Here is a 25,454-nt window from a genome sequence, read left to right on the forward strand (position 1 = left end):
CCGTTCTAATTTCTGTTATTTTTAATAAAAGTGCACAGGTACAGATATTATTTTTCCCTATGACGTACCCTCATTGGAAAACTCCCAGCTCATCTAACCCTGGAGGGGTGAGTAGCCATGTCGTCCTCTAATCCACACACACAGCTGCCCCCCAAACCCTTAACTCTTATTTCCTGGAATGTTGGTGGACTAAATAGCCCGCTAAAGAGGAAAAGGATACTAACACGAATCAAACGCCATGACCCTGATATAATTATGCTGCAAGAAACACACTGGGCTTCTGAAGACCCAACTACTCTAAAAGCCCCATGGATCGGCCAATGCCTTTCTGCATCCTTTCATAAAAAAGCAAGAGGTGTAGCGGTTATATTCCGCAGAGATCTCCCAGTAACTATCTTATCGGAAACTAGGGACCCTGAGGGCCGGTACATTATTCTTGATCTTGAAATATACAATACCAAATATACAATAGCCAATCTATATGCCCCTAATGTCAACACACATTTATACATTAAGGACTTTGAGGACATACTTCAAGGCAGATCCAGGGCCGGCGCCACCACTAGGCAAATCTAGGCATTTGCCTAGGGCACCGGCCACTGGAGGGCGGTATTTCGCCCCCCCCCCCCCCCCCCTTGCCGCCCGGGTACCTGTCCTGCGGCGTATATGTGCATAAAAGCTGGCGGCAGCGGGGGGTCCCTGCAGTCAATAATAAATAACGAGCGCTATCCGCCGGGCTATGTGGAAGCGCTTCTGTTTTGGAAACACTGAGATTCAGCCAATCAGTGTGCGCCGTGCGGCCAGTGTTTCCAAAATAGAAGCGCTTCCGCATAGCCTGGTGGATAGCGCTCGTTATTTATTATTGACTGCAGGGACCCCACGCTGCCGCCGCCAGCTTTACAGCGCCGCAGGACAGGTACCCGGGCGGCAGACACCGGGGCGCCCCCACCCCGACTTGCCTGGGGCGCTCTGGTGCCTTGCACCGGCCCTGGGCAGATCTAATTATTCTTTAATTTTGGGTGGAGATTTCAAATAAATTCTATGGATAGATCACTCTGTGTGTCTAGAGCTTCTGATTTTCAAAGCCGATACTTACTATCTTTGAGAGCCACATTGGGCCTTACCGACCCATGGAGGTTGTGAAACCCAACCGACAAAACACACACACATTTGTCCATGGTTCATGGATCCTTCTCTCGTATTGATAAAATCTTAATAGCTGATGAATTAATGTCCGAAGTCTGTAGAGTTGATATTTACGATATAGTAATATCAGACCATGCACCGGTTATGGTGGCTATTAACCACACCTTTATGCATCACACAGATAGGATTTGGAGATTCCCGTCATACCTTTCCTACTCAGAAGACTTTAAGTCATACCTAATACACCATTGGACGAACTATGTAGATGAAAATATAGTACACTGGGATCGTCCAGACCTTTTTTGGGATGCATCTGAGGACCTAAGGAGTTATTTGCCGTATAGAGCTCCGAGTTCCCCCATTGTTGGTCCCCGGCAGAGTTGATCGACTATGGCACAGTGTTACACAGAGGATTAACCTTCCACACAGAGGATTAACCTTCCATTCGGTGGCTTGTTGGAGGAGCGTGCATCTACTTACCCAGAGAGGACGCTCCCACCCGCCGCAGTGTACAGCAGCTAACACTTGGCTTGCTGGCCGGTGTAGCTGCTGTTACCATCTTACACTGGAAGGCGCACGGCGGGGTATGCACCCACGCACCTCACCTGGCACCCGCACAAAGTCCAACTAACAGGATCGGGGAGACTTTTGCCAGTTGCTCTGGACAACAAATCAAGGTAATCACTCAAGTGCCCCTTGCATTTACAATTCAGCGATTTGGGAAACTCACCTGCCAATTGACTTGTTCTACTTGGGAGGACCAATCTCTTTCCTTCCACCATTTAAGCGCTGGGAACTGTATCCCCTTATTCAGGATGGTAAATATCTATCTAATTGTGCTCACAATCTGAGTACCCCATCAGGACTTGGATATTACTGGTCATTTTTAAATGTAATTGCATTGATGTTTTTGTTTTAAATTGGTATTGCATACGTGCAAGTTATTATTTCTGTTATGTATATCATTTATTAATTAAATTGTAAGTTTTGTGTACATAAGGTGCCTACTGGTTTCTTTTTCCATTTTTGTCTCTTGCTGAGGGCGGCATCCCTCTACCAGAGGGCAGCCACTTGTACACAACACATAAAACACTTGTCCCTAGCGCTACTCTGTTTTCCATCAAGTTGGGCGGGACTTACAAGCTGACTTACAAGCAGTTTAATAAACGATAACCCTACTATATGTCTTGATCGTCCAATGTCTACACATTTGCTCAAAGAATTTGCTCTGGAAGTCTTACACCACTTGGCTCTGCGCCTAGCACTGTTGGATGCCATCTTAGCTGATATTACATCATTGGGTGATGGATATTTAAATACATATAGCCAAGGCGCAGCAGATGATTTGGGCTGCACTGAGATCTGCTCGGAGCTTCCAAAATAAATGGTTTTCCACCAAGTTAGGCGAGCGGAAACAATACACAATACATTGTCAATGGCCAACGGTTTCTTACATGGGTCGAAAAAAGAAGCCAATGAATGGAATAGCTGCACTGCAGAGCTACACAGGAGCGGAACCTACTGGCCAAACATAACCCCCCTTCCTTATTATATCCCCTTTAGTATATCCACTTGAGTCAGGTGCATCCCGCTCCTTTGCCTATGTCGTTGGTGGCTGTGTAGGCTCTAATGGCCTTTTGCTGCTCCTCCATCCTCATATAGAGGGTGGAGTTCCAGCGCGTCACAACCTCTTGTTTGTGGTGATGGCAGGGCAGGTTGAGGAGTTTTTGCTGCCACTCCAGCCTTTGGCAGGCAGTGGCAGAATTTCAAAAGTGTCCAGCAATTTTGCGGGCCACCTCAAGCATCTCCTGCATGCTCCTGTCACTTTTTAGGTTGTCTTCTGACAGCGTCTGGTTGTGTGATGCAGGGTGAGAGCAGCAGCGGTGGGCTCCCTGAATAATGTTCGGAATATCTTCATCTACATTACAGTGTGTCTGTGAATGTGACACAGTCATGTACAGTGCTTCCATTAACACTGCATAATGGCTTCCCGGAGACACCTGTAACACCCTATCTAATTGTGATTCAGTAGCAGGACAAGTGTGAGAAGCAGTCGCCATTTTTAATCCTTGTCCTGCAATTGGGATTCCAGTATATGGTACAATATTTAGATTAGCGCAGGGTTCCATTAAAATAAAATTGTCCTTGCCTTAGTTTAAATGTGGGTCTGCTATTGTGATCACCATCAGCAGCATCCTCCTCATCCTCAACTTCCTCCTCATCGCCAGCTACATCAATTTCCTCCTCCTGGTGTCAAACATTGACAATTTCAAAATCAGGAAGTGGACTGTGGGTGATCCTTCCAGCATATGCAGAGGGCATGCTGCAAATGGTGGAAGGAGCCACCTCTTCCCGTACAGTGATGGGAAGGTCAGGCTTCACAACCACCAACACCAAGGGTGTTAAGCTGTCAACAAAAAGACAGCAAACAACTCAGCCTTCTAAAAGACACGGTATCACAAATCCCCAAGGAGAGTCCAAGGAACTCTCCTTGGGGATTTGTGATACCGTGTCTTTCAGAAGGCTGAGTTGTTTGTTGTTTTTGTTGACAGCTTAGCTCTCTTTACATTTCTGGGGGGGGGGGGGTGGTGAAGGAGGATGAGGGCTGTGATCGTCGTGTGAAGCTGGACCACTAGTCAAGAACATAGGTCAGGCCCTTAGCAGTTTCTTGCCACTTCGTGTAGTAAATGGCATATTGGCAAGCTTACTTTTCACAGCATCATTGTTTCATTATTTGGACATTTCAATATGATTGGAAACAATTGTAGCCAGCTAAAGGCTAACACGTGTTTCACAAGTTTAGCTTCCTCAGAGCCACCTCTGAATCAGTAACCCTTATTGTTCAAAAAAATTAGATTGATTATTTTGCAGCACTGATTATTTTGCAGCAGCTGTGTGCACACATGTCAGGTGAGACTTGTAGTACCCTCTCCCAGCTAACAGTCACACAGCAGCAGACACATAAACATTGAAAATGATTATTAAGAAGTCAGTAACCTCTTTATTATTGTAAAATAAAAATGATATATTGCAATTTGCACCAACGTGTGACCTGCACAGGTGAGACTTTTAGTACCCTCTCCCGGCTTACACATACAGCAGCAGACACAGAAAAATGTTAAAGGATTATTAATAAGTCAGTATTATTTATTAACCCCTTTATTCTAAAATAAAAAATATATTTTGCACTGACGTGTGACCTGCACAGGTGAGGTGAGACTTGTAGTACCTGTTCCAGCTTAGTCACACAGCAGCAGACACAGAAAAATTTTAAAGGATTAATATTAAGCAATTTGGTGGTAGGCAGTGGGTGTGGGACTGGACACTGGAGGACAGGTAAATCAATCTATATGAGGCACAGGCACAGACTACAGGGATAAATATATAATATACAGCACAGACTGTCAGTATACCACCACACTACACTACACTACACTAACACAGTCCGACTCAGCAGGTTGTCAGTCACTATCAGCTAGGGTGACCAACTCATCCCTTTAATCCGGGACACATATTAATTACACAGGTTCTATGGCTGGGTTTCACCTGGTTTTAAACTGCCACATCTCAAGACTTCATTTCACCTGGTTTTAAACTGCAACAGAACCTGTGTAATAAATATGTGTCCCGGATTAAAAGGATGAGTTGGTCACCCTACTATCAGCAGCGTAGTAGTTAAAACAACTACACTATGCAGGTTTCACAGTGAGGTGGGAGAGTGAGCACATGGGCGGGCCCCAGGGAAGACAGCCAGACGTGCACACGGTTCAATCTCCTAGACTGGAGTGAACATGGCGCCCGCCCGGCCATCCTTATATACATATAGTGACATGGTAGTGATGTTGTCCGGATCTCGCGAGATCCGACAGCGGAAACTCGAGGGAACTGGAAAGGCGCACTCCGAGTCTGGGTGGGAAATCCCAAACAGGCTCTTGAACACGTTTGGATAGGGGGTGTTCGGGGGGGCCGGATTCCCTAAATCCTGACGCGCTCATCTCTATTAAAATGACTTTATTGTTTCTGCTGACACCACCTCACATGGAAGAGTTCCATAATTTTAGTGCCCTGATCTTGAATAAACACTTTCGCCTAAGTGTTCAAAACCATCTTTCCTCCAGCCTAAATGCATGCCCTCATGTCTTAGTATCTGATTCCAAAGTAAATAGGCTGCCTGATTAGATTTGGGTGAGTTATTTTGTTTCTGTGCAGGGTAAATACTGGCTGCTTTATTTTTACACTGCAATATAGATCTCACTTTGAAGCAAACCCCACCCAAATCTAATTCTCTCTGCACAAGTAACATATGCCCCACCTGCAATGCACATGGTTTTGTCCATCTAAGAAGGATTTTGTCAGAAAGAGTGAACTAGAATAAGACCCAAGGTCTCCATCCCTTTTATCAGTTTCGTTTCCCTTCTCTGGACTTTTTCCAGTTCTACAATGTCTTTTTTTGTAGTGTGGAGCCCAGAATTGCTCTTCAAATTGGGATGCAGTTAAAATCCCGGAGGTCGGGATCCCGGCGTTCAGAATCCCGACGCCGGTATCCCGACTGCCGAAATCCGGACACTTTCTCCCTCCGTGGGTGTCCCTGGAGGGAGAATAAATTAGCGTGCCGAGCGTAGCGAAGCACCGGGCCCGCTGCGTGGCGAGCGCAGCGAGCCCGCAAGGGGGGGGGGGGGTGATCCACGTCCCCCCTTGTCGGGATTTCGGCGGTCGGGATTTCGGCGTCGGAATTTTGAACGCCGGGATCCCGACCGCCGTGATTTCATACTGAATCCTTCAAATTATAGATGAGGTCTAACAAGTGCCCTGTACAATGGTAGGATTACATTGACATCCTAACCTTCCATACCCCTTATTTGCTGCCACCTGACACTGAACACTGCACCCCAGTTTATTGCCTTTTCCAATTCTGTATTGCCTGATTTACCTAATTTACCTAATTCTACACTGTTTAAGTTTCCCGTGATGCATAATCTTATATTTGAACATCGAACCGCATTTTCCATTTTTCTGCCCACTAATTTAGTTTATTACTAAATTATTATTATTATTTATTTTATTCCTTTGTAACATGGAAATATCCTTAACCATACTAATCACCCAACACAGTTTTCTGTCATCCACAAAGATGGATAGGTTGCTGAGTATTCCCTGCTCCATATCATTAATGAATAAGTTAAATAGAAGAGGCTCAAACACTGATCCCTGTGAAATATCCAACCAGAAAATTTTCCATTAACCAATCTCCGTACTCTATCCTGCAGCCAGCTCCTCACCCAGCTACAGATTTTTACCCCTAATCCCACCTCCTCCATTTCTTCTTTTCTTTTCTTTAAATCTTTTTATTCAAAGGTTTTCCTGTCCAACATATAGATAACAAAAACGCGCGTCCCAGTTTCAGGATGGCGCCGTGGCGGCATCCTGCCCGTCTCCTCATTAGGGAGGCGGGCAGAGATAGGGGGGACGGCGGGGTGATGAGGGGCACCGGGGGAGTGGAGCCAGCTCCGTAGCCATGGGGCGAGCGCGAGCGTCTCGTGCGCACGCGCCCCTGGCGAGAGCCGGCCGCTGGCGGGGGCTGGTGATAGAATTGCAAGCCCCTGCAAAGATAGAGCCTGCTCCATCTGTATAATATAATAATATAATTGATACATATACTTTACATTTAAGCCATATAGAAATGCAGGTATATGCTAGCCAGATATTGAAATCCCTGTATGTCTTCAATCAGTAGTAGACTAATGATAAACTCCAAGATGATCCGATGACTAAGAGTGTTCAAATGCTGAGAGGAAATATAATTTGGAGGAGTGTTCAAGAGTGTCAATAAATAAAGGCAATTTTTGATAAAATTTTTGAGCTCCATTTTTTAAGTTCAGTCTTGCATATTTCCTTTCAAAGTGCAATATTTGTAGGAGTTTTTGTGGAACCATTAATAACTGTGGAGCAGTTTTCTTGGTCCAATGAATTAAGATAAACTTTCTTGTGACTGTAAGGATAATAATAAATAAAGAAAACGTGGATTTCTTGATACTGTCCATCGGCCACATATCGAAGTTGAGTCCCATGAGTGCCAAAGGTTCAAGAGATAGTCTCCATGGAAGGTTGTAGATAGAAAGGTGATCACTTTGCACAAGAACCTTTTTATTTTGAAACAGTTCCACATACAGTGTATAATCTGCAATAGTCACACCACATTTAATGCATTGGCCTGTCTCTTCTGGTATCATATGTCTGTGCCTATATGGTGTGATATATGCTTGGTGTAACATTCGTAGGTAGACCTCCTGAAGGTACACCGTATTTAAGGCTTTCAGTGAAATAGAGTGTAGGCCTACAATATCCTCTACCTTGGATATACAGAAGGAGCAAGTTTCATCTTTGCTCCTTTGGTCATGGCTAGCCATGGCTATTCTATTGTTCTCAGCTGCAGTACAATACGTATCGCAGCTGAGAACAATAGAATAGCCATGGCTAGCCATGGCCAAAGGAGCAAAGATGAAACTTGCTCCTACTGTATGTGGTATATCTTTCGCCCACTTTTCTAATAATAGACTCCATTGGATATGATCCCTACATCCCTTTTCCATTAACATTGTATAGAGATATTTGACTTTGTATTGTTTCACTAAGTGGAAATTGAAAAGATGATCAATAGACCTCGCCTGGGACAATATAGTGGGAGTGGCGTTATCCAGACTCGGAGCTCTTATAGAGCTTAAATAGTGTCTAACTTGAAAATACATAAATTGGTGCATGTGGGGTATTGAATATTTCTGTGAAAGGTCTGAAAAAGTAAAAAAAGGAGCCTCCTGGGTCAAAAATTTTGTTCAATACATCTAATTCTTTGACCTTCCATGATTTTAACAGAGAGTTGGTTAATGAAGGGGGGAAAGATGGGTTTCCCCACTAAGGGAGAAATTGGGAGACATACTGTAGGGGTTCCTGCCACATTTTCTATTTATATACATCCATATCCCATAGGTATCCCTGAACAAAACATGGGACTTAATCCCCAAAGGTATATCCGTACCTTTAGACTGAATTAATGCTTCCAGAGCATATGGATAAAAAATATCCCATTCTAAACCTGAATCTGTGTACGTTGATCTATTCAATATCCAATCACAGACATACCTAAAAAATATGGATGCGGTGTAATTATGAATGTCTGGGGAACCGAACCCGCCATTCGATTTTGGGGTTTGAAGTTTAATCTTAGCAATTCGAGGATGCTTATTTTGCCAGATAAATTTGAAGAATAAAGATTCCAATCGGGTAATATCTGTTTTTTGCAAAGCAATAGGCAGCATCTGCATGCAGTAAAATATTTTTGGGGAAATAATTGACTGTACAACTGCTAGTGTACCCAGTATCGAGAGTGGAAGATCCCTCCAGGACTCCAATTTAGTTGCTACAGTATATGGGTAATTAGAAAGTGAGAAATTCAGGGAGTACAATTTAAATAAGTCAGCGCTTATCTGTATGCCAAGGTATTTAAAATGTGAGGTGGTTATGGTGAATGGGATCTGCAAATGGTTTAGCGAAAAAGGGTCTGTGTTGCCCAAAAACAAAAGTTCTGATTTTGACAGGTTTATTTTATAGCCCGAGACCTCCCCGAATGAGGCAACTAGATGCATCAGAGCCAGTATAGAATTTGAAGGGTTTGAAATAAAAACTAGGGTATCAGGGTGATTTTTAATTCCTCAGATCTAATTTGAATGCCATGTATAAGAGGGGAAGACGTACTGTAATTGCCACCGCTAAAGATTCTATGGCGATAGCAAAAAGCAATGGTGATAGGGGGCATCCTTGTCTGGTCCCTCTACCTAATTGGAAAAAAGCTGAAAGAAGGCCATTACAGGCCACAGCAGACTTAGGGGAATGATATAAAGCCCAAATTATCATTATAAATTGGGGAGGGAATCCAAAATTTTCTAAGGTTCTAAAAAGATGAGGCCACAGGACTAAATCGAAGGCTTTTCTGCGTCCAGTGCAAGCACCAGGGCTATTTTTCAGCAAGCTCCAGCAGGAACTGAGGCCATTATTCTAGTTCTTTCTGACAAAATCCTTCTTAGATGGACAAAACCATGTGCACTGCAGGCGAGGCACATGTTACTTGTGCAGAGATAATTAGATTTGGGTGGGGTTTTACTTCAATGTGAGATCTATATTGCAGTGTAAAAATAAAGCAGCCAGTATTTACCCTGCACAGAAACAAAATGACTCACCCAAATCTAATTCTCTCTGCACATTTTAAATCTGCCCCCCTGCAGTGCACATGGTTTTGTCCATCTAAGAAGGATTTTGTCAGAAAGAGTGAACTAGAATAATGGCCTCAGTTCCTGCTGGAGCCTGCTGAAAAATAGCACTGGCAAGCACCATATGTGGGTTGCACCGAGACGCAGAAAGGTTACTTGAATGTTGAATAGCTGCCAAGACACGTCGGACATTTACTATTGAATGTCGTCCGTTATAAAACCAGTTTGGACTTTGTGGATTATCGTAGGCATCACAGGTTTCAATCTCTCTGCCAATATTTTTGTAAATAATTTGTAAATCAATATTTAGCAGAGAGATTGGCTTGTATGACCAAGCTAGGCTTGAATTTCGCCCAGCCTTAGGCAATACTTTAATTATAGCATCTGAAAAATATTTCGGGAGGGCACCCTGGTCTGGTAATGCCAAATATTTTTTAGCTAGAGGTACCACTCCGCACGACTTCAAATTCAATTTAAAATTTGAAGTTTTTTCACTTCTTCAGGCATCAAATGTGATTCCTGGAGGCAGATTATATCAACACCCTGTTTGTTAAGATATGTCAACAATCTGTGCCGCTTTGCTTACGTTAAGCAAGCTAATATGGCATCAGAAACAATTCATATAGTGTAAACCACATAAACCACTGGTGCTTACATGAAGGGATAGGAAGGAGACATGAGCGTAACATTTAACACTAAGACAAGGGGAGGGGGTAAAGTAAACTTACAAAAAACAAAGCTACAACAGTAGTAAACATTAGTGAACATGGACATCCTGAATTTTCCCAGTGTATGTGGTGTAAAACCGCACCAGCGGGACTGAACCAAATAACCATATAGCGATTAACATATAATGGCCTGGCATCCTCTCCTCATCAGCTCCTTAAAAAAAAATATAAAACTGTATGTACTAAGTCAGCAGTAGTACTAAATAGACAAGTACTATAGCCCCATATACTGTAGCATAATGATATATAGTAACGGTCAACACCGTTACGGTTAACACAGCACATTATCAGAAATGTCTGCAATATCTTCTTCTCTCAAGAATAGGCATCGTTTGACAAGAAATTCCTCTGCTTCATCTGCTTTAAAAAAAACATGAGTCCCAGACTCTGTGATTATTCTGAAGCGGGCCGGAAAAAACATATAGAACCTGCATTCAGATTTTATCATAGCCGAACAAACAGAAGAAAAGGAGCGTCTTGCTTTAGAGACATCACTAGAGAAGTCTCACCTCCTCCATTTCATTAAGCAAACTCTTGTGTGGTACGGTATCGAAGGCACAAAATCCACGTAGACTATGCCTAATGCCTTCCAAATATCTAAATTATTGCTGACCTCGTAAAAGCTTATTAGGTTGGTTTGGCACAAACAATTTTTAACTAACCCGTGCTGGTTTACACTTATTATACAACTGTATGCTTCTCCAAAAAGTCCTGGATTTTGTATATTAAAATTCCATCAAATATTTTCCCCACGATTGATGTTAAGCTTACCGGTCTAAAGATTCCTGGCTCTTCTCTTTTTCCTTTTTTGAATATTGGTACTACTTCTGCTATTGATCTTGTCTAAGTCCACATTGGTTGTCAGTGCATTATTTGTCAGGGAATTGGACTTGTTGGAAATAGGTAAGCAGTTCACACCAACTAAATCATAATTTGTTTACAATGGTAGTGAGCACCCATCCAAATCTTAAGTTCAGTTCATTCAGGTGTTTAATATAGACACAATAAATCACGAACCAAGAGATAGACGAGGCATCAGCTACAGCCAATGGACATTTCTCTTGTCAGCTCTTTCAAGGCATAATTCAGTGTGATGCCCATAATGCAGCCCACACTGCATGTATGAGTGACATTTTGGTCTATTTACTAAGGCATGGATGGAGATAAAGGGACAGAGATAAAATACCAGCCAATTGGTTCATACCTGTCATATTACAAGCTGTATTTGAAAAATGACAGTTATAAGCTGGTTGGTTGGTGCTTTATCTCTATCCAAGTCTTAGTAAATAGACCCGTGAATTTTCCAAACATGAGGGCCAATTCAGGCCAGCTCGCACAGGTCCGTGTTCAGCCTTGTCCCTGATGGTGGGGGACTGTACATACGCATAGACACTAATGAACATGTGCATACCCATTCAGTCATTCATTTCAATCGCCAGGGCAGTCGCAACTTGTTTGACACTTGTGTTCCTGGATGGAAACCCAGCGTTTCATGAACATGCCCACAAAAATGGTGGGCGCACCCATAGAAATGCCGGCTGGGCCCCAGGGAATGACCAGGGAAGGCTACGGCTGCAAGCAGAGGAAAAGTTACTCATTGGCTAGTAACCATTGAATGATTTTTTTCCTCTGATCGGGTGCTTGCGAGTGTATGTGTAAGCATACACATCCGCTTGCAGTGTAAATTCAGGCGGCAGGGGGGATGCGTTTTCCGGGGAGGCATTAACCTGCTACAATAAATGCAGCTTATTGAGCAGGTCTGAATTACCCCCATAGCCTGTAACATGGCAGTTAGGAGCTGGTTGGTTGTTACTTTATCTCCATCCACTTTATCTCTCTCTATCTCTTTCACTGTGGCTTACTGCATACACGGAGAGCCTGCTCACTAAAAATAATCTGATTTATGAGATTTATCTTATGAATGCTTACTGAATCCATCATGGTGACCGCAATAATAATTATTACATAGTCATGAGTTACTGAGGGGTAAATATACTAAGGTTGGTCATATAGAGTTGATCCCTGTACGAACAGGATCGGCCGTATATGGCCCAAGAATACAACTGGGATCATAGCCAAAGCCTAAAAAACGCCACCAAAAATGCTCATAACATCTGTACTCCCATGAACCATTCCGGAGAATAAATTGTCTCTGCAGCTGCCATCCCAAGAACAAAAGAACAGGAGTGTAAGAGAGCGCTTGGATTTGAGGGATGTATTTAATACCAGTCTATGTGAGAATATGTAGATACAGACAAATTTTTTATTTTTTTTTTAAATGAAAAATAATTTAATTATCAATCACAGAGGTACCGGCCGATACCAAACAATTAACACATGTAATTAAGAGAAATCACAATAAAAATTGGGATTACCCTAAACACAACAAAAAATAATCATATAAAATGAAGGATAAAAAATATGTATATATACACACACACACACACTTTAATCCACTTACAGCAGCCTGATGTTAAAGCAGTCCAAATACTAGGCAGATAAAGCAGTCCAGTGTTAGTTGTTTTAGCTGTAACAGTGATTAGTATATTTACCACCTCCTCTGTATGTGCAGGCTGGAGGGTATCAGGCATAGGGTGTTAGCCTGATATTAAAGCAGTCCACATACTAGGCAGGTATTAGCAGTCCAGTGTTAGTGGTATTAGCTGTAATAGTGATTAGTATATTATTATAATTTTAGGTACTTGTGGAGTATCACGGCTCCCACGACCTGCATCGTATGCAGATCGTATGCTAAAAATCGCATCGCATCGCATCGCATGTGGCATACGATGGCGTACGATGCGATGCGATGTTTTACCGATTTTTGAGCATTTTTGCTCAAAAATCGTATGCCATCGCATGGCATCGTATGCCATATGTAGTGGCATACGATGTCATACGATGCGATACGATGTTTTACCGATTTTTAAGCAAAAATGGTCAAAAATCGGTAAAACATCGGATAACATCGTATGCCATATGTAGTGGCATACGATGTCATACGATGCGATACGATGTTTTACCGATTTTTGCGCAAAAATGGAGAAAAATCGGTAAAACATCGGATAACATCGTATGCCATATGTAGTGGCATACGATGTAATATGATGCGATACGATGTTTTACCGATTTTTGAGCAAAAATGGTGAAAAATCGGTAAAACATCGCATGGCATCGTATGTTTTACCGATTTTTGAGCCATTTTAGCTAAAAAATCGTATGCGATCGCATCGGATGCCATACGATGGCATCCGATGCGATGCGATGCCACCCGATTTTGCACTGAAATGCATCAGAATGCATTGAAATGTGTATTAAAGTAGTGAAATGCCCCCAAATACCATTTTTCATAGTGCACCACCCCCACTATCAACGTCAACCCGAAGTGTGGCGAGCGCAGCGAGCCCGCGAGGGGCGGCGGTACGCGTCCTACAACCTTTTCATACCCCCACTATCCACGTCGGCGTGGAGTTGAGAATAGAATAGTGTGGCGAGCGCAGCGAGCCACCGAGCCCGAAGCGTGGCGAGCGCAGCGAGCCCCGCGAGGGGACGCGGATACCTTCACAGCTATACGCGTCTCCTCGCGGGCTTTACAGGTATCCGCGTCCGCTCGCCACGCTTCGGGCTCGGTGGCTCGCTGCGCTCGCCACACTATTCTATTCTCAACTCCACGCCGACGTGGATAGTGGGGGTATGAAAAGGTCGTAGGACGCGTACCGCCGCCCCTCGCGGGCTCGCTGCGCTCGCCACGCTTCGGGTTGACGTTGATAGTGGGGGTGGTGCACTATGAAAAATGGCATTTGGGGGAATTTCACTACTTTAATACACATTTCAATGCATTCTGATGCATTTCAGTGCAAAATCGGGTGCCATCGCATCGCATCGGATGCCATCGTATGGCATCCGATGCGATCGCATACGATTTTTGAGCTAAAATGGCTCAAAAATCGGTAAAACATCGTATCGCATCGATGGCATACAATGCCATGCGATGTTTTACCGATTTTTCACCATTTTTGCTCAAAAATCGGTAAAACATCGTATTGCATCGTATGACATCGTATGCCACTACATATGGCATACGATGTTATCCGATGTTTTACCGATTTTTGACCATTTTTGCTCAAAAATCGGTAAAATATCGTATCGCATCGTATGACATCGTATGCCACTACATATGGCATACGATGCCATGCGATGGCATACGATTTTTGAGCAAAAATGCTCAAAAATCGGTAAAACATCGCATCGCATCGTATGCCATCGTATGCCACTACATATGGCATACGATGCCATACGATGGGAGCCGTGATACTCCACAAGTACCTAATTTTATTATAATTTTATTTATAAGGCGCCACAAGTGTTTCGCAGCGCCGTACAAAGGAACAATACAGGGAGACAAAACTTGGCATAACATTGAATAAATAACAAAAATACAGTACAAATAAAGAGCACCACAGTTCAATACACATTACAGCTTAAATGTAAGTAGTGAGGACCCAATCAACATACAACTAGAGGCTTGAGGCCAATGATGGAGATGAGTATGAAGATGGTCACTGAGTGTTGGAGTAAAGTAGAGCTGTGAGTGAAATGTGAAGAGAAGTGGGCTTTGATATTTACCACCTCCTCTGTTTGTGCAGGCTGGAGAGCATCAGGCAGAGGGTGTTATCTTCAATCCACAAAAAGGTATTCAAAGGAATGAACTGGAGATGCAGCGCATTAGCGGTGTATAGTTCCCAGTAAGCCGGCCGGCAGTACCTTTTAGTGTAGGCAAAGTAGATTGAGATCTACAGGCCTGATGCTCTCCAGCCTGCACAAACAGAGGAGGTGGTAAATATACTAATTACTATTACAGCTAATACCACTAACACTGGACTGCTAATACCTGCCTAGTATGTGGACTGCTTTAATATCAGGCTAACACCCTCTGCCCGATACCCTCCAGCCTGCACATACAGAGGAGGTGGTAAATATACTAATCACTATTACAGCTAAAACAACTAACAATGGACTGCTATTATCTGATTGATAATTAAATTATTTTAAATTAAAAAAATAAATAAATTTTTGTCTGTATCTACAGATGGGTCTGTTCCCATCTTGGCAGGGGATGGCGCTGGCGTCGCCAGCCGCCATCCCCCGCCAGCGCCATGGCGATCGTGAGAAGGGGACGCGCGCGCACGAGAGGCGCGCGCGTCCCCTTCCGACGGCGCTTCCATACGTTTCCCCGGGTCCCCGCCGGCTTGCCGGCGGTAACCCGGGGTCCCCGCCGCCTGCCCGCACCCCCCCTAACCCCCCCCTAACCCCCCCCTAACCCTGTCCGTCTCCCTGAGGCGGGGACGGACAGGGTTTTCGTCGCGCTAGCGTCGGAGACTGAGACGCGCGTGCGCGTGAGACGCACGCGCGTCTCAGTCTCCTCGCTGGCGAGGCTGCTGGCGGGTCGCCAGCGCGTACATTCTGGCGACCCGCCAGCAAGGATAGGAATAGGCACATACTGTACATATTCTAACATAGACTGGTATAAAATATATCCCTCAAATCCAAGCGCTCTCTTACACTCCTGTTCTTTGGCTCTTTCCGGTAGGATTGGTTATCCTAATAAGTCAGCAGCTGGATTTGAGAGATCTGTCAATAATTATAAATATATATTGTCATTAGCGCTACTATCTCCCCCCCCCCCCCTTTTTTCTTTGTTTCTTTTCATCCCAAGAACATCCTGGCACATACAACCCAGATGCATGCGCATTGGAAAAAATCACAAATCTGCGTAAATCGACATTGTGTAGATCTCAGATTCAAGAGCATTAAACTGAGATTCAGCCTTGATGATAAAAAATGATTCAAAAAGTTGCAGCAGATAGAACCAACTGATGAGATTTCAGAGGATAATGGATCACGATGTTTCCTAGTCATTAACAAATCATTGCTAAGATTTAGTTAGATTTCGTAGTGTCAGTCAAATATTTTGCATAATTTTCCATCATTTTCCATCATTGTCCAGTACTTTGTTTGCCCCCAGTAATCTCAGTAGAGCACTTTTCACATCTTTATTTCGTAGACTGAAGATTAAAGGATTTATCATGGGAGTGATCACTGAGTACAGTACACTAAATATCGGTTCTAGGACATTGGAGTATTCTGATGGTGACATCAGATACACAGACGAGGCCATTATATAATACATAATGACAACAGTGAGGTGAGATGAGCAGGTGGAGAAGGCTTTCTTCCTGCCGTCCTTAGATTTTATCTGCAAGATGACCCTGATAATTTTTGTATACGATGTCAAAGTGAACATGAAAGGAAAGATTCCATATACCAATACTTCCATATAGAGTACAATAGAAAATACTTCACCACCAGCGCAGGCGATGTTCATCAGAGCTTTAGGATCACAGAAGAACTGGTGTATTGTGCGATAAAGACAGAAAGACATGTGTGATGCTGGGATTGTAAATACAAATGCATTTATGCTTCCCGATATCCAAGTGCCAGATGCCAATACAAGACAGTGTTTGCTGTTTAAAATATTATGATAGTGTAACGGGGCACATATAGCAACATATCGGTCATAGGCCATAATGAATATCAGATAAGACTCTGAGGAACAAGCCAAAGCATAAAAGTACATCTGGGTGAAGCATTGTATGAAGGACACGGTATTATCCCCAGATATTAACATGTACAGCAGGTTAGGGACAGTAATGGTTGTATAACAGATATCTAGTAAGGCCAGGTTACAGAGGAATAGGTACATGGGGGTGTGTAACTGGGAATCAATATATATCACTGTGATTATAACAGTATTGATGAGCACTCCAAATATATATAGTGAGAGAAATACACATAAAGTTGGAATTATATTTTTTGATCTAGCATAAAATGGTAATAAGATGAATCCATTCATGTAGGTCTGGTTCTCCATAGCACATCCAGGTTACTCTGTAAAGAAACATACACAGTACTTAGTACTGTAACCTATTTGTATGTCATGTTCTCCTTAGGACAATCACACAGCTATAGGTCTGTTTCCTGTACAGCATCTCACAGTGCAGTATAATGGTCAATGTCAGGCAGTCTCCGCACATGTAGGTGTAATGATCTAGCATAGGTGAGACAGGTGACATAATGTACCAACCAGTTATGTGCAGGCAGGGCAGGCAGAACATACTCCGGAGTTGTTAGTATGAATATGATTATAATAATATAAAGAAGATGTTTCTACCTTATAAATATCATCTTTGTATTGTTCATAATCATATAATCTTTGTGTTATTCTCATCATTTTTATAGTAAAAACCAATTTATTGAGGTCTGTGCAAATAATGAGAATCCAGGATTCTTTCAACTTTGATTTAAACTCCACATTGATGGTATCTCAGATGCTTCTCTACAGAAATATGTACAGGATGTAATGACTCCCGAGTTTGGTGGCCATGTGGGATGCAGGACAAACTCAGACATTTTTCTAAAAGGCAAAATTTTGCTTAGTAAATGAATGTCCCTTTCAAAAAAAACATCCAAGTTTGTCCGGCATCGTGCATGGCCACAGAACTCAGACGTCATTACATCCCGCCCATGGGATCTGTTAACCTTCATAAGTTTTTATTCTTCTTCTGGAACCGATAGACATGGAAAAGAGGGAAAACTAAATCTGAAAAGGGCGCACGTGTTTTTTTCATGGAACATTCTCTAAGAAGGTCCACTTTGTTATACAGAGAAAGAAAGCGGGATGTAATGTGTTACGAGTGACATGATAACATAAGGCTATTTTGTCCTTGAGATCAATCTAGATTGCTGACTAGTTGTTGAGTCTTTGTGAGGTTATATCTAATATAAGTAGATGAGGAATCACACTCACCCAGCTGATCCACCATCCGTGTGAAGGTTCTAACTGAGGGATTTATAGAGGGGGGGTCAAATCTGGAACGAAGAACAATTTTTCACAAAGATCTTTATCTGCAGTGGGCACAGAAGGGACTGATTTCCCAAAGTGTTCTTTGAGGCGCAATGTTCGATGGAGTCTATATGAATCCACCTTCATTTGGAAGGCATCCGCCTTCACTGTTGGGACAAACGATAATCCTTTAGCCAGGACCTCAATTTCAGTTGCTGATAATGGTACATTTGATAAATTGAAGACTAGGCTTTGGCATTCCTCGGCGGGTGTGTGCTTGTTCTGACTGCGATTTTGGCCTGCCCTCCTCATCCTCTTCTGATACTTCTTGTAGCTGTTGCCCCAGTTGTTACCCCTAAAGGGATCCCTAGAACACTCATATTGGAATGGGAGGATTTGCCTTCACTCTGAGATGTAATAGATCCCTGGTTAGAATATTGAAATCTGTGCGGCTTGCGACGTCCATAATTGGGAAGTTGTCCTGAACCAATAGTATAACAGTTAACCCAGGGTACACGTTTAGCTATACTTTTATCTACTGATAAAAGTATAAAGATAAAATCCTAAGCAGGAACTGGACTTCATCCTCAATTCAATTGTAAGGGATGGTTACATTGATATGGAATTGAAGCAGGCATTATTGGTAGAGTATCCTGTAGTGCCTTTGTTTTATACCCTATCGAAGGTGCACAACTACCCGGTGCACCCTCCGGGGCACCCTATTATATCATCTAGGGCTGGGGTAGCCAACTGCAGTCCTCGAGAGCTACCAACAGTTAATGTTTTCCAGATCTCCTCACAGAATCACAAGTGAAGTAATTAGCTCCACCTGTGAATCTTTGAAAATGTTTCAGCTAGTAATGAGTGCACCTGTGCAGCAGCTAGGTTGTCTGGAAATTGTGAACTGTTGGTAGCTCTTGAGGACCGTTGTTGACTACCACTGATCTAGGGGGTCCTTGATGCACCCGGTGGCAGTATATTTGGATAGTATTCTTAATCCCTGTATCCAGAGATTGAGTACTTACCTTAGAGACACAACCTCACTGCTGTCCATTTTGGAAAATCTTTCAGGACATAGTGATCTGGAGGGGGAGTGGATTATGTGTATAGCGGATATTACTAGCCTCTACGGGATGCAGTTATAATCCTGGCGGTCGGAATGCCAGCGTTCAAAATTAAGACCCCGGAGTCCTGACGGGCGAAATCCCAACACTTTCTCCCTCTTTGGCTGTCCACGACACCCATAGAGGGAGAATAAATTAGTGTGCCGAGCGTAGCGAGGCACAGGGCCCACTGTGTGGCAAGCGCAGCGAGCCTGCAAGGGGGAGGGGGCGATCCACATCCCCCCCTTGTCGGGATTTCGCCGGTCGGGATTCCAGCATCGGGATTTTGAACGTCAGGATTCCGACCGCCGGGATTTTGTACCAAATCCGCCAATACACCTGTATCCCCCATGATGCAGGTATGGAGGCAGTGCGGTCCTCCTGTGCATTTTTTCATGGTTTTGTTGTCCATCATATTAACCAAAATTATTTTCTTTTTGAAGGTAATTACTACTTACAGGTGGCAGGCTGTGCCATGGGGTCCGCAGTGGCCCCGGCATATGCCAATGCTTTCATGCATCACGTTGAACAAAAACTTTTTTTCAGTAATGGCATCCTTAGGACTGACGTTTTGCTATATAAACTATATATTTATGACCTATTGATTTTTTGGAAAAGTGAGAAAGCACTCTTGGAACAGGTGTTTGAGGACCACAACCACAGTGGCAGTGTGGTTGGGTTCACTTACACAATGAGCCTAGAGAGAGTAGAATTCCTGGATGTTATGATTTCAAGGAAGGAGGCTGTAATAAGCACATCCTTGTTTGTGAAAGCAACAGACAGGAATACCCTACTTCGGAATGATAGCTTTCATCCTGCAAAAATTCATAAAGGTTTACCTTATTACCTTATTCGCAATTATTGCGGGAAAGGAGGATAACATCAAATTCCGATGAATTACCCATGGCTCTTCAGGCCATGATAGAAAAATTTGTACTAAAGGGTTATCCCAGAAAAGAGCTGGATGCTCTGAAAAAAAAAGGTTATGCTAATTTCTCATGAACAACTTTTGGTTCCTAAAACAGTGTCTACTGATAAAAGTATAGCTAAACGTGTTCCCTGGGTTATCCGTTATATCATTGGCTCAGAATCAAAAACTAAAAAAGTTAAAAACCTGTGGCCTATCCTTTCCTCTGACAATGATCTTCCATTATTGCTAGGTATCAGGGTTCTCCTCAGCTATACTAGGGGGAGTAGCATTAAGGATAGGGTAGTAAAATATGACATCACAGGTTGAGATAAACAAATTACTGGTCAAAATTTCCAGTACACAAGCACAGTGCCGGATATATATATATATATATATATATATATAGCTCATCCAAGAATAATGGCACACCAGAGGCAGGTAATCAGCAGTTAAAAAAGCGTGTATTAGAAAACAAGCTTTCGGGGTTTAATCTCCTTCATCAGGATGCACTACAGCAAAGGACACACAACACACAACCTACATAAATACCTGACCGCAGGTCTCTCCTCCCTCCGCCGTCCACTGCCCGGGCGCACGCACCTCAAGCCGGAAGTCGGGTTTCGATGACGTCATCCAACCACGTCTCAGCTGCGGCGCCGTTGCTAAGCAACAGGCGTCGCTTGCGTTCCAACAGAGTCCACGACACCATCCTCCTCACTTCCTGGTGGCGCTGTGATCCCTGCAAGGCAGGCGAAGAGGGGGACAAACGGATTAATACACATACACAAAAGAAAACAATCACATATAACACAAGACATCATACATATACGGAAACAGGAATGGGTAAACAGGGGAAAATACAGAAATATATGTATAAACTGTGCAGCAATAAATCCAGAAACATATCAGTAATCTATCACGTGACAGCATTCCAACTAATTTTATCATTTAACCCATTAGGGAAAATGGTATTTAGTCTAAATATCCAACGTGACTCTGTGATAAGCAGGCGTTTAGCCCTATCACCGCCACGTAGTGAATCTTTAATGTGATCAATAATAAAATATTTGAGTGAGGACAACGGATGTCCAGCCCTCTTGAAGTGGCGTGCCACAGGTTGGTCCACAGATCTACCAGCTAGTGACAGATCTATGGCAGACCAGTGTAATGCCATTCTGGTACGGAAGGATTGGGTGGTCTGGCCCACATAATAATGGCCACAAGGACACATCAAAATGTAGACCACAAACTCTGACCTACAAGTTAACACATGATGGATGTCATAGTGTTTATCCAAGTGGGGGTGCTTAAAACTTTTGCATGGCACCAAGTATCTACATGTGGTGCAATTATAACAGCTATAGCAGCCAGGAGGTGTGGTATATACATTAGGTGGCCTGGGGGCATTTAAGCCCGTGATGTCTGCTCTCACCAGACGATCACGTAAATTTCGACCTCTCCTGAAAGCTGCTAATGGACGTATTGTTTTAAGCACTGGAAGCTCGGGGTCATTTTTGACAATAGGCCAGAGGGCCTTGGATGCATACTGTAAAATAGGGCTGGCTACTGAATATGTACTTGTCCAAGGAATTACATTTTAAGTATTCTGAGGCCTAGCCTGCAATAGCTCAGTACATACAGTGGAGGGGACCTGTTCTCTCTGTTGCAATAGTAACTCATGGTCATATCCTCTAGCAAAGAATTTATTCACTAGATGATCCAACCTATCTGGTAGCAATGAAGGATCACTGATCACCCTCGCTACTCTCAACATCTGTGACCGTGGGAGGCCCCGTTTGAGTACAGGTGGGTGGTGGCTAGAGGATAACAGAAAGGTATTCCTACCAACATCCTTGTAATAAACATCTGTAGATAACTTGTTGTCGACAATCGACACTGCTACATCCAGGAATTGGGCTGTACTAGTATTACAGGTATAAGTAAACTTTATAGTGGAGTCCCTGGAATTCAAATCAGCCATCAAGCTATCAAATGCCTCCTGCCCACCCGTCCACAGCAAGAAAATATTGTCTATGTAACGGGTGTACAGGAGGAGGTGCTTGCTAACATTAGGGCAATTAAGGAACATCAAATCGTCTTCATAAAACATAAAAATATTAGCATACGAGGGTGCTACCGCGGATCCCATGGCACACCCCCGTAGCTGCAGATAATAACTGACATCAAACAAGAAAAAATTCTGTTCCAATGTTAAGCTAAGCAATTTCAGGAAAAGCTGATGGTTAAAGGTTGTAGCATCAAGGTGTTGGTTTAGAAATAGTTCAACAGCCCTTAAGCCTCCACTGTGAGGTATCGAGGTGTACAGGCTGGATACATCCAGACAGCACATCAATGTGCCAGGAGGAACAACTGAGATGTCCAGTAGCAATTTCAGAAAGCTGGTTGTGTCATTCAGGAAAGAAGATCGAAGACTCAGCAGAGGTTGCAGTATGTGATCTAGCAGCTGTGAAACAGGCTGATACAGGGAGTTTCTCGCAGAAATTATAGGACGCCCCGGTGGTTTCATCGCATCCTTGTGTAACTTAGGTAAAGTATACAACACAGGTACCACCGGGGACGCCGTGAGTATCTTATCATGGACTTTGGATGGTAACATACCCTCCTCAACTGCTGTAGACAGGATGGAGGATAATTCCTTCTGGTATCTTTGGGTTGGGTTACCTGGCAATTTTAGGTAAACCGCTTTATCGGCTAGCTGCTTGTAAACTTCATCGCGGTAGTCATCAATGTTTTGAATAACGATGGCTCCGCCCTTATCAGCGGGCCTAATCGTTATATCCTCATAGCTGCTTTGCTGTTTGAGGGCCATCGTCTCGCTTGAAGGTAGATTTTTAGTCACTTTGCCAGGTGCCTGTGTAAATCGATTAATAGAATCATCTAACAGCCTGCCAAAAGTTTTAATTGACGGGTTGGTAGAGATAGGGTCAAATTTTGATCCCAAATTGATTTTCAAAAAATCTTCAAAGATACCAGTTGAAGGAGGGCTGGGTCTAGACTGAAAAAATTATTTTAGGCGTAACTTCCTCATGAACCTGTGATGGTCACAGCGCCAGTCAAAATCATTAAAAAAAATTCGGCACAAAAGAGAGTCCCTTGGTTAATACCGAAGTTTCAACAGGGGACAGGGTACGGCTAGATAGATTAAAGATCATGGTTTCTTCGTCCCCACAACCCGTGGGGGGTTGTGTCTTATTTCGGTTATTTTGTTTACCCCTGCAGGTGGCCGGCCTCTTTTTCCTTTGGTTGAGGTAGAGGCTCCTTGGTCTAAAGGGACACTTTGTGAATCAGTGGCATCATCTGATTCCGATACTCCAAAGTCACTATCACTTGTTATATTGGAGTTTCCTTGGCGATTATGATGTTTCTGTTGCCAAGGTTTACGCCGTCGGGGACCACCATCAGAGCGTTTGGGGGATTCACCAGTTAACCAACCGTACACCCTGTTTTCGTCATAATCAGTATCAACTGTATGACGTTTATTTCGCTTACATTTTAGCAAATCTCTTCTGTAAGTTTCACATTGCTGCTCCAGTTTTAGCATACTGGCAGCATTAATGGGATCAGAGAGAGTCTTGTGATATTCAACCTGAAGGGCAGCAATTTTGTTTTTTTGCGATCTGGAGTTATATATATATATATATATATATATATATATATATATATATATATAGATAGATAGATAGATAGATAGATAGATAGATAGATAGATAGATAGATAGATAGATAGATAGATAGATAAATAGATAGATAGATAGATAGATAGATAGATAGATAGATAGATAGATAGATAGATAGGTCTTAGCCCTAGAGGCATCGAAACGTTGCTGGAATAAACGTCATCTTTTAAGCTGACTTTAAGAGCTGTACAGTATATTGGAGTGCGGCACGCACGCTGGGCATATATATATCGGCTACTGTAGCTTTAAACAACTGAAACTTGAATTCAGCACTAACTGTTCAATTATTAATATGCTAAAACAGGTCCCTGAGGGGAACTATATGGTAATATAAATTAAACACCCGCTTTTGGAAGCATTACTGGGGCAAAACATCACAATATGAAGTTGATGTGGTTTGATGCTGGTTTCAGTGTGTATATAGATAACACCCTGGTATCTAATAATACTCAAATATACAGAAAAAAATATATAAAAGTCTTAAAATAATAAAAAAATTACAAAGTTCCAAAAATACCAAAAAAATATCCAAAATGCTACAGATACAGAAAAAGTCACTGCCTTCAAAAAAACATTGAAAAATAGATTGCTGCTCAGAGAAAAGCTATGTACACACACTTCGTTTTGCTTTAGATTCGATGTTAGATTTGATTTTCTGTTAGATCTGGCATTAGATCTTCCCATTCAATTTGGCATTAGATCTGTACTTTTGCATTAGATATAGATTTCGATACCGAATTCGATTTACATTCATGGTAAATTGTACATTTTCGATTTACTGGATCGAATTCGATATTTCCTTGGATGCATAGTCTATTTTTCTTTTCGATTTTGTGAAAACGGGAGCGCGCATCAAATCGAATGCAGATCGAAAGTGTCCTAAAAACCGTTCGATGTGGATTCAATTTTGTTTCTATAAGCAAAATCAAATTGAAAACAGGGAAAAATGTGTTTGTACACAGCTAAAGTCTGGGGATTATGGCTACAGGCTTAAAATAAGAGAAGGATAAAGTTCCACTAATGCTAATTGCACAACGAACCCTGAACAATGCCGGTTACCTCAGCTAGTGCTGTATTTTGTTTTATAATGTAATTAGTTACATCACACCTTCACCCACAGTGAGTATATTAATGTAAGCTAAAATAAAGTTTCTTAGGATTACTTTTGATTCCTATGTTCGATAGTCTGTGCCAAAAAACATATAATATAATACATCATTCGGTCGTACTGTACAGTTTTTTAATAAATATAAATTTACAACAGGGATGAATTACAATAAAGCACAGTTTAACTTACTTAAATACTGTAGCATAACTTGTCTTACTAGGTATAAAATTATTGTCAGATCTAATAAATAACCTAAAATTAATCAACAGACAAAATCCAGTAGACAAAATCTGTAGATAAACAGTACAATACAATAGAAATTTAAATCCTGCAATAAAATACAATTCAGTATATTTGAAGAATCTGAAATAGCTTAAATATTGCAAATCAGTAGAAAGAAGCAGGTTTATATGATTAGTACAGGTTGAGTATCCCCTATCCAAATATTCATTATCCGAATTATTCCGAAAACCATACATTCCAGAAAGTGAACAAAATTATTTATTTTTGCTAAAAACTTACTGGGGACATCTGTTACAGCACTATGAGGGAATGATATGTAACTGCCATTATATATGTGCAAGACAATGATTGCTT

At 42.4% G+C, this 25,454-nt stretch overlaps 1 protein-coding gene across 1 annotated transcript; it reads right to left on the minus strand.

Annotated features, from left to right (window-relative positions):
• Positions 1-16,121: 16,121 nt before the first annotated feature.
• Positions 16,122-16,898, minus strand: LOC146021110 (olfactory receptor 1-like). Its single transcript, XM_083154913.1, has one exon. It carries the CDS (start codon positions 16,896-16,898, stop codon positions 16,122-16,124), a length of 777 nt encoding a protein of 258 aa, XP_083011039.1.
• Between the last annotated feature and the right edge of the window lie 8,556 nt (positions 16,899-25,454).

The sequence above is a fragment of the Crinia signifera genome, chromosome 7, assembly GCF_055691185.1.
Source record: "Crinia signifera chromosome 7, ASM5569118v1, whole genome shotgun sequence".
NCBI lineage: Eukaryota > Metazoa > Chordata > Amphibia > Anura > Myobatrachidae > Crinia > Crinia signifera.